Consider the following 13615-nt stretch of genomic DNA (forward strand, 5'->3'; position numbering starts at 1 on the left):
ATCTCCTTATCTCGAAACAGGGTGTCATTCATCCTCCATCTAAATTGACCAGTCATTGTAAGTTTCATTTCCATCTTCACAGCGTTGTGGTCGGAACAAGTTTTTGGGCAGATTTCTACCCTCCTAATCCTTGGAGCCATCCCACTAGTAATCCAAATTTGATCAATTCTGGTCCAGGTCATCATTGCTTGGGAGAAAAAGGTTCCCTCTCTCTCCAGAGGGTTCCTTGTTCTCCATATGTCTATTAGGTCCATATTTTCCATCATCTCAAAAAAGGTCTTCGGAAGTCTCCCTTCCTTGGAGATTGTCAGTCTTTGTGCCTTGTCCATATTTGTAGAGACTACACCATTCATGTCTCCCATAATTATCATATTATAGTCCAAATAGTCCATCAAAGATTCATGGAATTTCTTGAAGAATTCCGCCTTGCCTTCATTTGGTGCATAAATTCCAACTATTAAGTATTTTTCTCCTTGTACTTGTATTTCAACTGCCAGATATCTTCCTTGGTCGTCTTTAAACATCATTTTTGGTGCCCATTTTTCTTTTACATAAATCACGACTCCTCTTTTCTTGACTTTATCCGATGAGATAAATTCTTGTCCTAATCTTTTGTTTATGAGTAGTTTCCTGTGTGCTCTGGTTACATGGGTTTCTTGTAAACAAATCAAGTCCAATTGTTCTCTTTTCAAAATATGGAATACTTGGCGTCTCTTCAAAGGCATGTTCAGCCCATTACAATTCCAGCTAAGGAATTGCAGGGCCATCTTGTTATTTTTCTGTTACTCCTCCAACCGCTCCAAGTTGTTGCTCTTCCTCTGATGGTGCTGGGTTAAGTCCATACGATAGGTTAAGAATGTCTAGTGCTCTCCTTTGTTCTGCAATTGGGTCCACAGTTCCCTTCTGTAAATCCCCTTGGTTTCTTTCCAGGAATTTTTCTTTATCTTGTATTGTCTTTATTTTCACCTTCTTTCCCTTGTAGTCAAAATACAGTCCTTGTGGGAACTCCCACCTAAAAGGGATGGTGTTCTTCTTCAACAAATAGACCAGATCCTTGTAGAAGGTTCTCAACTCCAAGATATGTTTAGGGATGTCTTTAAAAATCTGTATGGATGTATTTTCAATTTGCAAAGCCCTTTGGTAATGTAACTTTAATATTTTATCTCTTTCTTCCTTCGATCTAAGGGTAATCAAACAGTCCCTCGGGGTCTTTCTGTTGTCTTCTGCCCAGTCTAAATGCTGTTGTTATTTTAATTTCTTCTTCCTCCAAGTCTTCCCAGAAATCAGCAAACTCTCGTGTTAAAAACTCCGCTAGGTTGTCTCCTTCGCTCTCGGGAATCAATCTTAATTTCAGATTTCTTTCCTTTTTCTGTAATTCCCACAAAGCCAGAGTTGTATCATGTTCATGAACTTTTTTAGCAATCGGTTCCAAGTTCTCTTGAGTCTCTCCAGCAATAGTTCTAGCTTCCTCTGCAATCTTACGTGTTGCGGAATTTTCTTGGACCAGCTTATTTATAGATTCTGTATTCAAGTCCAATCTTGCTGTTAGATCTGTTAATTTCTGTGTATTTTCTGTACTCTGTTTTGTCAAATTCTCCAGAGACTGATTTATCTTGAGAAGCGCTTGTGTCACTGACTCCATAGAGGCAGCTGTCACTTTTTCTTGTCCTGTTGATCCTGTAGGAGTTACGCCAGTAATTGAGCCTCTTTTCTTTTGTTGCTGTTGCTGGTATTGTTGTTGCTTAGCCTTAGCTCTTGTGGTTATCTCTTCCGCTGGGCCACTCATGTCCCAAGGTCGTTCCCAGGAAAACAGTCCCCTGGTGGAAAATTCCACTATCCTAGCCTGTTACAGCCGTTATTTGGGCCCTCTAGGGGGAGCAAACCAAAATGTCCAAGTATAGGGACAAAGAAGTTAAAAACAAGTATATCAGGAGGCTTGTAAAAATCTGTTACAGCACTTTTTCCAGTAGATACTGTTTCAGCATGCTCCAATATACTGTAACAACAAGGTCCAAGAACTTTGTATCAAACAAAACTTCAACTATATAACTTTCCCAGGAGTTTAAAGACAGTTCAGTGCCTTAATGTCTTATTTGGCAGTCCGCTTCAGGGCCTTAAGGCAGCAGAAGGCTTTTTTCTTTTTTAGATAAATCATGCAGTTCTTTATGTCCCTTTTTCCTCCCCTCTGCCCTGCTTGCTAGAGGGGAGATCTAGATTCAATGTCAGGTTTAAGTAGTCAAAAGATGTCTCATACGGATGCAGCTCTAGATTTCCGTTGCTTTAGCTGTCATGCAGTCGGGGGAAGGCAGACTTCCTTAATTTTTACCTTCCCCGTTTTCAGCCAAATTTTCTTTAAAGAAGTCCCAAATTAACGTTCAGTCTTACTCACGGGTTTTTCAGTTTCAGATTTACAGGAAGGAATCGGCGCTCTCCGTCAATGGCGACGCGGCTTCACCCTGCGGGCTGGGTAGCAACTCTCAGCACCGCGTTCTCCCGATGCCGTTCCGGAGCCTTTAAAAAGGCTCTTTCTGCAGTAAGGGGGGGTGCTTCTGGTGCCCACCGAGTCTCCTTGTTCACAGGCTTCAGCGCCTGTGATTTTAGGGGTCCCCCGCTTGCCGTAGCGGGTCAGACCCGAACTCGCTGGGCAGTCCTCTTCCGGAGCTCGGAAAAGAGGACCGCCATTAACGCTGGTGCCGACCGGAAGTTGTGGGAGTTTACTATAGATCCCCAAGCCAAACGGAGGACATAAGGTCAAACAGATTCCTCACTGGCCTTGCAGACAACTTCATTGTCCAGAAAGTGGGAGAAGCAACAAGAGGAACAGCCATTTTAGATCTGGTCCTAACCAATGTTGATGACCTGGTTAGTGGGGTAGAAGTGGAAGGATCATTAGGCGCGAGTGATCATGCTCTTCTGAAGTTTACTATACAGCGGAAAGGAGCAGCCAAGCATACTAGGACTCAATTTCTTGACTTTAAGAAAGCCGACTTCATAAATCTTGGGGAAGTGCTGGGTGAGATCCCATGGACAGTAATTCTAAAAGGAAAGGGAGTTCATGATGGCTGAGAGTATGTTAAGAGGGAGATAGTAAAAGCACAACTTCAGGCAATACCAATGAGACGGAAACATGCAAGGTGCCTAAAGAAGCCAGGGTGGCTATCTAAAGAACTTTTAACTGAGTTAAGATTAAAAAAGTATGTGTACAAAAAATGGAAAAGGGGGGAAACCACCAAAGAGGAATTCAAACAAATAGCCAGCACATGTAGACACAAAGTCAGAAAAGCTAAAGCACAAAATGAACTCAGGCTTGCTAAAGAGGTTAAAAGCAACAAAAAAGGCTTTTATGGGTATGTCCGTTGCAAAAGGAAGAACAAAGAAACAGTGGGGTCACTCAGAGGAGAAAATGGTGAAATACAAACAGGGGACACAGAAAGGGCTGAACTCCTCAATGCCTTCTTTGCCTCAGTCTTCTCTGATAAAGAAAACAATGCCTGACCTGAAGAATTTGGAGCAAATGATTCAGCAGAGGAAACACAGCCCAGAATAACTAAGGAGGTAGTACAAGAATACTTGGCTAGTTTAGATGTATTCAAGTCTCCAGGGCCAGATGAACTGCACCCAAGAGTATTAAAAGAACTGGCAGATGTGATCTCAGAACCACTGGCAGTCATCTTTGAGAATTCCTGGAGAACAGGCGAAGTCCCAGCAGACTGGAGGAGGGCAAATGTTGTCCCTATTTTCAAAAAGGGGAAAAGAGAGGACCCAAATAATTATCGCCCAGTCAGTCTGACATCAATACCAGGGAGGATTCTGGAGCAGATCATTAAGCAAACAGTCTGTGAGCACCTAGAAAGTTATGATCACCAATAGTCAGCATGGATTTCTGAAAAATAAGTCATGTCAGACTAACCTGATCTCGTTTTTTGACAGAATTACAAGCCTGGTAGATGAAGGGAACGCAGTGGATGTAGCCTACCTTGATTTCAGCAAGGCATTTGACAAGGTGCCCCATGATATTCTTGTAAAGAAGCTGGTAAAATGCGGTCTTGACTATGCTACCACTCAGTGGATTTGTAACTGGCTGACTGACCGAACCCAAAGGGTGCTCATCAATGGTTCCTCTTCATCCTGGAGAAGAGTGACTAGTGGGGTGCCACAGGGTTCTGTCTTGGGCCCGGTCTTATTCAACATCTTTATCAACGACTTGGATGATGGACTCAAGGGCATCCTGATCAAATTTGCAGATGACACCAAACTGGGAGGGGTGGCTAACACCCCAGAGGACAGGATCACACTTCAAAACGACCTTGACAGATTAGAGAACTGGGCAAAAACAAACAAGATGAACTTTAACAGGGAGAAATGTAAAGTATTGCACTTGGGCAAAAAAAATGAGAGGCACAAATACAAGATGGGGGACACCTGGCTTGAGAGCAGTACATATGAAAAGGATCTAGGAGTCTTTTTTGACCACAAACTTGACATGAGCCAACAGTGTGACGCGGCAGCTAAAAAAGCCAATGCAATTCTGGGCTGCATCAATAGGAGTAGAGCATCTAGAACAAGGGAAGTAATAGTGCCACTGTATTCTGCTCTGGTCAGACCACACCTGGAGTACTGTGTCCAGTTCTGGGCACCACAATTCAAGAAGGACACTGACAAACTGGAACGTGTCCAGAGGAGGGCAACCAAAATGGTCAAAGGCCTGGAAACGATGCCTAATGAGGAACGGCTAAGGAGCTGGGCATGTTTAGCCTGGAGAAGAGGAGGTTAAGGGGTGATATGATAGCCATGTTCAAATATATAAAAGGATGTCATATAGAGGAGGGAGAAAGGTTCTTTTCTGCTGCTCCAGAGAAGCGGACATGGAGCAATGGATCCAAACTACAAGAAAGAAGATTCCACCTAAACATTAGGAAGAACTTCCTGACAGTAAGAGCTGTTTGACAGTGGAATTTGCTGCCAAGGAGTGTGGTGGAGTCTCCTACTTTGGAGGTCTTTAAGCAGAGGCTTGACAACCATATGTCAGGAGTGCTCTGATGGTGTTTCCTGCTTGGCAGGGGGTTGGACTCGATGGCCCTTGTGGTTTATTCCAACTCTATGATTCTATGATTCTAGGATCCACTAACTAAGGATCGAAAACACAAGTTTTGGCTTTCCAAGGTCTACCCTGCTTTGTTTCCCCATGATATTCCTCATGCCACTGGAGCTCTGTTCACCACTGTGCAGGCCATAATGCTCTTATTTTTCATTCCCAGATGGCAGGCAGGGGATTTGATGGAACTCAGGTGTTTGCAGCCCTTTCACCCTTCAATACTCCCATTGGGTTTTCAGTTATTACATTTCTATCCATCATCTTCTTTCCAAGGCTGCTGCAGTGCGCAGCTCATGCTGCATGTAGCTGGCACAGCATTTCAGATTTTGCCCCCCCCCCTTTAAAGTGGCCTCCACATCCACTGAGATCAGATGACCCAATAAAACAATTTCCAGAGCTAGGTCTCTTGATTTTGCTGCTCCTCTGGGGCACCTGCCACATTGGCTCTTTTGTTTAGCCTAATTAATGTCATTTGGAGAGATTAGGTCAGACCATGCCATCTTGCATCTATCTCCAATAGCAAAAAAAAAGGGGGGTGACTGTGCAAGTGAGCTGGGAATGCATACAGCATTGGGTTGGGCTTAGAGTTTCCTCTCCTTTTCTGAAGAGGACTTCCTGGGCCTAATAGCAGGGCTGGTGAGCCACAGGCCACAGGTCCATATGTAGCCTCAGGCCAGCCTGTAGCAGAGTTGTGCTATGTTCCTGTGCCTCAATAGGGCAGAACTGCAGAAGCCTCCTCCTTGACATGCTGCTTTTCCACATGTGAGGTGTATTGTTTTGTTTTTAAAATGGGGCATCATTCAAGTATGCCATATCAAGCAACATGTTTGGGTTTTCTTCCCCAGAGCCGGAAACATGCCAGCAAAGTTCGTCTCTACTATATGCTCCACCCACTAGATGGAGGCTGTCCTGCGAAGAAGCTGCGGTCAGAAAATGTGAGTTTTGTTGCTATATCTTTTAGCAGTTACCCAACAGGACTACAAAACACCTCTTAAAATGGATTGGGTCCAAGATGTGGTCAAGGTCGCCATCATCCTTTGGGGCCCAAAATGGACTATGCAGGAAGTGTGGGCATTCTGGGAAGTCTGGGTAGGATTCAACCTGTTCTATGAAGAACTAAGCCTGTTAGTGTTCTTGGAGACAATGTTCCTCGTGTGCTCATGGGGCCCTTAACAATGGCAATACCTTTGAAGCACTAAGCAACGCATGAAAGTGTAGGAGCATATATTGTCAGCTCAGCTATGAATTGGACACGTCTCTCTCCCCAGCTCTGGAGATCTGAATTACCATTGCCACCCTGCTGCTAGCAGCTGTTCATAATCCGAGTCTGAAAATCCTAGCTTTGTGGGGAGAAAAACCCAGGAGGCACAAATATATCCTGAAAAAAATAAATGAAGGGGTTGGTGATGGGGCCCCCAGTCTATGAATTGTTTGGACTTTGTGTTGCTGCCCTTCTTCTCTTCCCTTCTTTTCTTTTCTTTTCTTTTCTTTTCTTTTCTTTTCTTTTCTTTTCTTTTCTTTTCTTTTCTTTTCAGGTTAATGATTTGGAGAGCAGCTCTTAATTTTGGGACATGTTCCAACAGCTGTCAATATGCCATATTCATATCTGAGAAGGAAAGTAATGAATATGTGCAGCAACCCTATTACAATTAAGCACATTTAGTGTTCCTACTGTACACTTCACGTTATAAATGACCCAATTCAAAATCATTTGTGAGCTAACCTTTACCACTGAGCTGAAAATGAATGGTTGTATTTGCTAATATTTATCTGGCAGTTAGTAAAGTATATTGATAACATCTATCACTCTACCACAAAAAGTGTCAAGCTACACAACACATGTGTTTGGGGGTTATGTCAAGGAAGCTCAGGATTCAAGGAGAGGAATTTTCAGAAATGAACTTCCCCAATTTGGAAAACATCAAGCTACTTATAGGCTGAGTCCAACACTCTGAAAGGCAGCCTGGATCATAGCAGACTTGCTTGGCTCCTGCACCACCTTCTTCTTCTTCAGCAATCGCTCATAGCTGAGTAAGATTGTTTTCCATGAACACGGTTTTAACGTTGTGTCCCTAGGTGACTGTGGAGGCCAGTTTTGGATCCACATGTCTTTCCACAGTGGGGACATAGGTTTCTGGGTGGGAGTTGATCACAGTGAGGGTTTGCCAAGTGTGCCTTCCTCTTAGCATATTTCTCCCTTGCGTCCTGAGTTCGAGTGTCTTCAAACCCATGTCACCTTTGGTAAAGGCTGTTCTCCAACTGGAGTGCTTGCAGGCCAGTATCTCCCAATTGTTGGTGTTTATACTACATTTTTAAAGATTTGCCTTGAGAGAGTCTTTAAACCTCTTTTGTTGACCACCAGCATTACGCTTTCCATTTTTAAGTTCAGACTAGAGTAGTTGTTTTGGAAGAAGATAATCAGGCATCCAAACCACATGACCAGTCCAACGGAGTTGATGTTGAAGAATCATTGCATTAGTTTGTCTGTCTTCCTAAGTAATGTGTAAAAATTTTGGGGACACCATTGAGGGAATCTTTCGAGGAGTTGGAGATGGCGTTTATAAGTGGTCCATGTTTCACAAGCATGGTAAGGTTGGTAGTACAGTAAGGTTGGTAGTACAATAGCTTTGTAAACAAGCATTTTGGTTTCCCTGTGAATGTCCCGATCCTCAAACACTCTGCACTTCAATCAGGAGAAAGCTGTACTCACACAGCTCAGGCAGTGCTGGATTTTGGCATCAGTGTTGACCCTTGTGGAAAGATAACTGCCCAGGTAGGAGAAGTGATCAACATTTTCCAACATTACACCATTGAGTTGGATTTGTGGTGTTGCAGAGAGGTTGTTTTGTGCTTATTGATGCAGCACTTTGGTTTTTTGGATGTTGAGCGATACGCCAAACTTTTCATAAGCTTCAGCAAATATATTTAGGATGCTTTGGAGGTCATCCTCTTAGTGTGCACACACTATGTTGTCATCAGCATACTGAAGCTCCATGACGGAAGTTATGGTAACCTTACTCTTTGCTTTTAGCCTACTCGGATTAAAGAGCTTTCCATCTGTTCGATATATGATTTCTACTCCAGTGGGGAGTTTCCATTCAACAAATTGTAGAATCATGGCAATAAAAATAATAAATAGAGTTGGAGTGGTAACACAACCCTGTTTAACACCTGATCCCACTGTGAATGGTTCACTTTGAGAGCCATTGTTATCTGTGATTGTTGCTGTCATATTATCATGGAGGAGCCGAAGGATGTTCACAAATTTATCTGGGCAGCCAATTTTCAGAAGGACAGTCCACAGGGCATTACGATTTACAGTGTTGAAGGCCTGCACCACCACCTCTTTGCTGGTTCCCAAAGTTTTCTTTGCAAAAAAAAGGGGGTGGGTAAATTCAATTCAGTTTGCGCTTAAAGGTCAACTTATCTATTTTCAAGTCCCAAAACAATGTGCAAACCAAAACATCAATCTTAAATCCATAGTTTTTCAACTGAGTTCTCCAATCAAGCATTGTGTACAAAAATGCATATACTAGGGAAAAACATGCATTAGAATCATAGAATCATAAAATCATAGAGTTGGATTAGACCACGAGGGCCATCGAGTCCAACCCCCTGCCAAGCAGGAAACACCATCAGAGCATTCCTGGCATATGGTGGTCAAGCCTCTGCTTAAAGACCTCCAAAGTAGGAGACTCCACCACACTCCTTGGCAGCAAATTCCACTGTCGAACAGCTCTTACTGTCAGGAAGTTCTTCCTAATGTTTAGCTGGAATCTTCTTTCTTGTAGTTTGGATCCATTGCTCCATGTCCGCTTCTCTGGAGCAGCAGAAAAGAACCTTTCTCCCTCCTCTATATCAGTGTTTCCCAACCTTTTTTGGGCAAAGGCACACTTGTTTGATGAAAAAAATCTCGAGGCACACCACCATTACAGCCCCGTGACGTCAGCGTGCAGCGTCACGCCGGGAGGGACGCACGGAAGTGTAAGTTTCAATTTTTTCCCTCCCCCTTGCTGGGGAACCTCCAAGCTTTGGGGGTGGGGGGGAGGAGGCAGCAAAGCGAGGCAGGAAGGAGAGCGCGGCTTGGCTGGGTGAGCTTTGGCAGGGAATGAGAGCCGCGAGGCGGGCGCTGCGGACGGAGGCGCTGCCCGCCGAGCTCGCAGGCAGCCAGGCAGGCAGACGGCGAGAGCCCCGCGCTGGGCGGCCTCTCCTCGCCGCCACCGCCCCGCCTCTCGCCGCCCGACTCGCCCGCCTCCCTCCAGGCAACATCTCGCGGCACACCAGGCAACATCTCGCGGCACACTAGTGTGCCGCGGAACAGTGGTTGGGAAACACTGCTCTATATGACATCCTTTTATATATTTGAACATGGCTATCAAATCACCCCTTAACCTCCTCTTCTCCAGGCTAAACATGCCCAGCTCCCTTAGCCGTTCCTCATAAGGCATCGTTTCCAGGCCTTTGACCATTTTGGTTGCCCTCCTCTGGAGACGTTCCAGTTTGTCAGTGTCCTTCTTGAACTGTGGTGCCCAGAACTGGACACAGTACTCCAGGTGAGGTCTGACCAGAGCAGAATACAGTGGCACTATTACTTCCCTTGATCTAGATGCTATACTCCTATTGATGCAGCCCAGAATTGCATTGGCTTTTTTAGCTGCCGCGTCACACTGTTGGCTCATGTCAAGTTTGTGGTCAACCAAGACTCCTAGATCCTTTTCACATGTACTGCTCTCAAGCCAGGTGTCCCCCATCTTGTATTTGTGCCTCTCATTTTTTTTGCCCAAGTGCAATACTTTACATTTCTCCCTGTTAAAGTTCATCTTGTTTGTTTTGGCCCAGTTCTCTAATCTGTCAAGGTCATTTTGAAGTGTGATCCTGTCGTCTGGGGTGTTAGCCACCCCTCCCAGTTTGGTGTCATCTGCAAATTTGATCAGGATGCCCTTGAGTCCATCATCCAAGTCGTTGATAAAGATGTTGAATAAGACTACTTCTTTTGTTTCACTTTTAGTTAGTGTCAGATCAGCAACATCCGTAGAGGCAAACACCAAGTCTAAGGCATGTCCATGGCTATGAGTTGGGCCAAACTTATTCAGGGACAGCCCCATGGAGGCCATGCTTTCCACGAAGTCCTGAGCGGCCCCTTGTAAGGTCGTGTCGGCATGGATGTTAAAATCCCCTAGGACAACCAAACTAGGTCTCTCCAGGAGAGCATCCACCACGACCTGAAGCAGCTCAGGTAGGGAACCCTTGGTGCAGCGGGGAGTTTGGTACACCAATAAGAATCCTGTACTGCCCCTATTGCCCAACTTCCAGAACATGTACTCAGAAAACTGGGTCTTCCCAATAGGACGCCTGGTGCAGACTAATGACTTCCTAAAAATCACTGCAACACCCCCTCCCCGTCCACATGACCTGGGTTGCTGTGCGTAAGCGAAACCTGGTGGGCAAGCAGTGGTAAGGACAGGCCCATCTGCTTCATCCAACCAGGTATCTGTCACACATGCCAGGTCAAGTCCTCCATCCACAATCATGTCGTGGATGGCAGTGGTTTTCTTCATCATTGACCTGGCATTGCACAGCAACACTTTCGGGTCATGTGGGTTTCCCTTGCTGATTCCAGTATCCGTCTGGTCAGGACCAGACCTAGAGGCAGGGATAGTCCTCAAACAACGACTAAACCTGCCTCCTTGGTAATGACATGGTCTGGTCTTAGCGTAACTCCTCCTTCTGCCCATGATCACTGAGATTGGGTGTCCCAATACATTCCCCCCCCCCCCCCCGTGGAACCTGCCCCAGCCATTCCAGCCCTGTGGTTTTCCCCGGAGCTGAGGGCGATGAAACAATCGTTGAGACGGCTAGAGCGCCGGTGGCAGAAAACTCACTCTGAATCAGACTGGACATGGGCTAGAGCTCAACGTCGAGCCTACCAAGTGGCAATGGCGACGGCAAAGAGGGCTTTCCTCGCTGCCTCCATTGCACATGCAGAAAACAGCAGCAGGAGACTTTTTCAGGTGGTTCGCAATCTATCGGAACCACCTGCACCACCGGGGCCTGGTAGGGACCCCAAGATGTCCTGCAATGCTTTTGCAAAGTTTTTTGCAGATAAAGTCGCTCAGATTCAGAAGGAGGTAGACTCCACCGTGGGAGCAGGGCCGGGGCAGGAGAGTGCTAGAGTTCTGTCTAGTCCTGTTACATGGGCTCAATTCCAATCTGTTACCTCCGAGGATGTGGACAGGCTGCTTGGACAAGTGAAACCGACCACCTGTCTCCTTGATCCTTGCCCATCCTGGCTGATAAAAGTGAGCCGGGAAGGGCTGGGCGATGGGCTCTGCGGGGTGGTGAATGCTTCCCTCTGTGAGGGGGCCTTCCCAGACCCGCTGAAAGAGGCGGTCATTAAACCGCTTCTTAAAAAAACATATTTAGACCCAGCCAATTTGGTCAACTATCGCCCAGTCTCAAATTTACCATTCTTGGGCAAGGTGATTGAGCGGGTGGTTGCCGAACAACTCCAAGCACGCCTGGAGTATGCGGACCATTTGGATCCTTCCAATTGGGATTCAGGCCTCACCATGGGACAGTAACTGCCTTGGTCACGCTGGTTAATGATCTCCGGCAGGCTAGGGACAAAGGTGAGAGCTGTTTCCTAGTTCTGCTGGATCTCTCAGTGGCCTTTGACACCATCGACCATAACATCCTTCTGGACCGTCTAGAGGGGCTGGGAGCTGGAGGCACTGTTATACGGTGGTTCCACTCCTTTCTCCTGGGCCGTGTCCAGAAAGTGGTGGTGGGGATGAGTGTTCAGACCCCTGGGCTCTCACTTGTGGGGTGCCTCAGGGTTCCGTCCTCTCCCCCATGCTTTTTAATATCTATATGAAGCCGCTGGGAGAGATCATCAGGGGTTTGGGCTGGGTGTTTCATCAGTATGCAGATGACACCCAGTTCTACCTCTCCTTTAAATCAGAACCAGTGAAGGCGGTGAAGGTCCTGTGTGAGTGCCTGGAGGCGGTTGGAGGATGGATGGTGGCTAACAGATTGAGGTTGAATCCTGACAAGACAGAAGTACTGTTTTTGTGGGACAGGGGGCGGGCAGATGTGGGGGATTCCCTGGTCGTGAATGGGGTAACTGGGAGTCATTTTGGACTCACAGCAGTCCATGGAGGCGCAGGTTAATTCTGTGTCCAGGGCAGCTGTCTACCAGCTCCACCTGGTAAGACCCTACCTGCCCGCGGACTGTCTCACCAGAGTGGTACATGCTCTAGTTATCTCCCGCTTAGACTACTGCAACACGCTCTACGTGGGGCTACCTTTGAAGGTGACCCGGAAACTGCAATTAATCCAGAATGCGGCAGCTAGACTGGTGACTGGGACTGGCCGCCGGGACCACATAACACTGAGAGATCTGCAGAAATCTGAGAGATCTGCATTGGCTCCCAGTACATTTCCGAGCACAATTCAAAGGGTTGGTGCTGACCTTTAAAGCCCGAAACAGCCTCGGTCCTGTATGCCTGAAGGAGCATCTCCACCCCCATCGTTTAGCCCGGACACTGAGATCCAGCGTCGAGGGCCTTATGGTGGTTCCCTCATTGCGAGAAGTAAGGTTACAGGGAACCAGACAGAGGGCCTTCTGGGTAGTGGCGCCCACCCTGTGGAACACCCTCCCTTCAGATGTGAAGGAAATAAGTAGCTTTCTTATTTTTAAAAGACATCTGAAGGCAGCCCTGTTCAGGGAAGTTTTTAATATTTAACGCTGTATTGTTTTTAATACTTGATTGGGAGCCGCCCAGAGTGACTGGGGAAACTCAGCCAGATGGGCGGGGTATAAATAATAAATTATAATAATATTATTATTATTATATTACTTCACCTAATGCCTCAAGGGCAGGCTACAAAAGTATCACACATTTTAAAAGTCCAAATGAAATCATAAAACCACAAAGCAGCTAATGACAAAATGCACCACACTGCAAGAGGAGGGAAGGAGCAGGGGCTGAGGACTCAATTCCACCCTGTTTTGATCTTGCTGGGATGAGCCATCAATGATAGTCATAGATCCATCCCAACTCACTCTGTCCCATTCCATCCCATTATACACATTTTGTGCACACATTTATGTAAAATCCACCCCTTTTATGGAAAAATCACCCTAGTCAATGATTTCCAGTGCATTCACCAGTAAAATAGGACTTTTAGTCTGTACTTTTTGTGCACTGAAAATCCACTGCAAACTCCAGAGAACTGTGAGTTGAGTTCCAATTCTCAAGCAACAGATAGGTAGCCGTGTTGGTCTGCCATAGTCAAAATAAAAAAATTCCTTCCTGTAGCACCTTAAAGACCAACTAAGTTAGAATTTTTTTAATTCTCAAGCAAGTTTGGGAGTCTAAGATTGGGAGTCAGACTGTTGCAAAAGGTGGAGGGGGGAAAATCCTCCCCCACCCCTTCCGAATAGTAAAGCATCACCTAAAATACAGAAGAGGAATATGCAAAGAAAGCACTCTTTGCTAGGGATAAGGTTGTTTTTAA

At 45.9% G+C, this 13615-nt stretch overlaps 2 protein-coding genes across 5 annotated transcripts in view; both read left to right on the top strand.

Moving 5' to 3' along the window:
• LOC308592420 (tigger transposable element-derived protein 1-like) overlaps positions 1 to 13615 on the top strand; it is a gene marked incomplete at its 5' end in the record, with an annotated part of 444148 nt that overhangs the window by 202868 nt on the left and 227665 nt on the right. The gene's annotated exons all lie outside the window — the stretch shown is intronic.
• ZMAT4 (zinc finger matrin-type 4) overlaps positions 1 to 13615 on the top strand; it is a 303658-nt gene that overhangs the window by 179301 nt on the left and 110742 nt on the right. For 3 of the 4 annotated variants that reach the window (XM_081201035.1, XM_081201034.1, XM_081201036.1), the window contains exon 3: positions 5941 to 6030. The exons of the other annotated variant lie outside the window; for it this stretch is intronic. In XM_081201035.1, coding sequence (XP_081057161.1) covers positions 5941 to 6030 — 90 coding nt within the window. The remainder of the gene's footprint in view (positions 1 to 5940; positions 6031 to 13615) is intronic. 4 annotated transcript variants of the gene reach the window in all.

The sequence above is a fragment of the Podarcis bocagei genome (assembly GCF_964188305.1).
Source record: "Podarcis bocagei genome assembly, chromosome: 7".
NCBI lineage: Eukaryota > Metazoa > Chordata > Lepidosauria > Squamata > Lacertidae > Podarcis > Podarcis bocagei.